This window comes from Merops nubicus, unplaced genomic scaffold (assembly GCF_000691845.1).
Source record: "Merops nubicus isolate BGI_N331 unplaced genomic scaffold, ASM69184v1 scaffold11035, whole genome shotgun sequence".
NCBI classification, from domain to species: domain Eukaryota; kingdom Metazoa; phylum Chordata; class Aves; order Coraciiformes; family Meropidae; genus Merops; species Merops nubicus.
This window is the reverse complement of record NW_008611783.1, coordinates 17,149-20,093: the sequence shown is the minus strand read 5'-3', so window position 1 is coordinate 20,093 and position 2,945 is coordinate 17,149. Positions and strand designations below refer to the sequence as shown.

General features: G+C 38.8%; 1 protein-coding gene across 1 annotated transcript in view; it reads right to left on the bottom strand.

Moving 5' to 3' along the window:
• TMTC3 (transmembrane and tetratricopeptide repeat containing 3) overlaps positions 1-2,945 on the bottom strand; it is a 24,811-nt gene that overhangs the window by 12,503 nt on the left and 9,363 nt on the right. The window contains exons 6-7 of the mRNA XM_008941331.1: positions 2,562-2,734; positions 1,755-2,007 (exon numbers count right to left, since the gene is read on the bottom strand). Of these exons, the coding sequence (XP_008939579.1) occupies positions 1,755-2,007; positions 2,562-2,734 (426 nt within the window). The remainder of the gene's footprint in view (positions 1-1,754; positions 2,008-2,561; positions 2,735-2,945) is intronic.

Below are 2,945 nucleotides of genomic sequence, written 5' to 3'. Positions count from 1 at the left end.
AGGGAAATAAAGAACCATAAAGTTCAAGAGCAGTCCTATGAAACAAGTGAACCACTCTCCACACACACCTGTAGTGCTATCAGTGCACAGGAGGAAAATTGTTTCAGCTTATGTAAACAGGAAGATTAAACTACTACTTCACACTTTTAAAAGTGTTGTAAAACTACAACATTTTTTTCTGTGTATGTCACCTTGCACATTTATTACAGCAATAAGCTATCTAAATTTCTTTTCTTCCTACATAGTTTCCAAATACAGGACAAGAGGCTTAATCAGTGATACTATAGACCAAGGACACCGAGGTGCTGGAGTGGGTCCAGAGAAGGGCAACGAAGCTGCTGAAGGGTCTGGGGAACATGTCTTATGAGGAGTGGCTGAGGGAACTGGGCTTGTTTAGCCTGAAGAAGAGGAGGCTGAGGGGAGACCTTATTGCTCTCTACAACTACCTAAAAGGAGGTTGTAGTGAAATGGGTGTTGGTCTCTTCTTCCAGGCTACTAGCAACAGACAAGAAGAAACGGGCTCAAGTTGCACCAGGGGAGGTTTAGATTGGATACTAGTAAGAACTGCTTTGCTGAAAGAGTGGCGAGGCACTGGACCAGGCTGCCCAAGGAGGTGTTAGAGTCACCATCCCCGCAGGTGTTCAAAAATGTGAAGATGTGGCACTTCAGGACATGGTTTAATGGTCATGGTAGTGTTGGGTGATGGCTGGACTTGATGATCTTAGAGGTCTTTTCCAACCTTAAAGATTCTATGATTTTCACGTATTTCCTAGTGGAACAAGTTGTCTCACTCAGTGACAAAACAAGAAAATACATGAGTCAGAACTATAATCTTAGGTCTCTCTTTGAAGCAAACCAAATGTTTGTCAGCTGATTACCAAAGAAATCCTTAGTCTTAACTTGTTCGTAAATATTCCCACCCATCTGAAACTTTTGTTGGCAGAGCTACATATTAAAAAGTATGTTATTTCTGAAGCACACATAGATCTATGCATGCAGGTTTGTTACACAAACGCATCACTGATTTAATTAAAAAAAAAAAAGCAGTATCAGGTAATCATTACTCTTGTGGAAATTTGCAATGGACAATCAAAAAGACTACTGGGTTTGAATGAAAAAGTAATAGCTCATTTGTTCCCCTCCATTTCCTTCAAAATAGCCTTTCCTGTTAATCCATTTCTGTTCTAAGGTCATACAATACTGAAAAACAGGAATTGATCTTACAGACTGACAAAATTAGTTTTTTCTTTACAATATGGAACAGACTACAGAAGAGTGCCTTTGTTAAAAGAATGACAACAAAATAGGAAAATATTCCTACATGCCAAAATATGTCTTTTTCTTTTACACCTATGAGAAAGAAAATCAAGTCACTTGCTAAATACGCATCACGACTACTGACAAATAAGGTAGATAGTCTGTAGGATGGAAACACATTCTGACCCTTAAGACCTATTTAAGTTCTGTTGAAAACTCCCATTTGCTAGTTGAGTTCTGAATACCTAAAAAAGGCCACAATACAATTTGCAAACACATAAGAAGGAGCATTCTCATCTCTTGTGTATTCTTCTCCATTTCATCCCTGACAGTCACATATTTAACTGTAATTCAACAGTTCTGTTACTACAGTTTATGTATTCATTCTAGCCCAAAAAGAGATGCATGTAAGGTCACAGCAGATCAGACACATGATCAAACAACCCAATCCACTTACATTCTTTAAAAAATGGACAAAATCAATGCACCATTCATACCATCAATACTGTCTTGGAGGAATCCCCAGGATATCGGAGACTGAAGACAATCAAAGATCCCAGGAAGCAAAAGAAGGTAAGGGTGGCAACATTTCTAACATCTAACAGAGACTCCACGAGAGGAATTGTTCCCATGGTCCAGTCACAGCATAATTCTGAGGGGTTGAGAAGCAGCCAGGCATTTACAGGGAGGAGGTAATTGAAAGTCAGCTGTCTTACTGGGGATGGACTAACAGCAGCTGGGTTATCAAACCTAAAGCAAAATAAAGGAGAGAAAAAAGCTTTTTGCAAAAAAGAAAAAAAAAGTATGGTCTTGATCCATTTTATGCTTAGAAAGCAGCAAACTTCAGATTCAGAGCTAGAACTACCAATTACAGACACGTAAAATATCCTAATCTTCCTGCATTTGTCAGGTGTGTAACTTGGGAACCATGCACAACAATCCATCTTAGTGTGGGATGAAGCCAAAACTGGCCTGGGATATCACCAACCTAAGCTGAAAAAAACTTACTTTGGAGTTTGGAAGGTTTGCGGTATTCAGCTAAGGTTCAAACACGTAGCCAATTAAAAATACTTTGGTAATAAAACAATTAATAGCTGTTCAGCTATCTCAGTATTTTGGACATTACTGTCAACAGGTACTGAGATATACCATTTACCAATTCCATAATAAAATGTAATTAATATTGCTTACCAATATTAAAACATACACTTGAGTGTATTTTATATAATTCTTCCTTCAAATCTCACTAAGTCATGTCACTTAATATCAAGTTACTCTGTAAAGAAGAGACAGTTTACTATTACCTTGTAAACACTGGAAGTTGAGACTGGATAACCTGGACTCTGACAACTACAAGCAGCAGCGTGCTGAACATTAAGACAATGAGCTTCAACAGTGTCTGGAGCATAGAAAAAGGAATACTGCCCTTCCCTCGAAGAATCTGCACAGCCGTGTCCAACAGCAATGGCAAGGTGTACTGCAAAGGAAAAAGTGTTTATGATCACACTGTGTACTCATCACTCCCTTAGATAAATATGAGCACCTCATAATTGGTTTCTTGGTTTCCTCTAAATGCCTGCTCCAAACAGCTACTTAACTCGGCTTCTCAGAGCTTGCACAGCAACTCCCCAAAAGGAGGCCACCATTCTAATGTAAAAAACTCCATTCAAGTATTCTTGCTAACACTA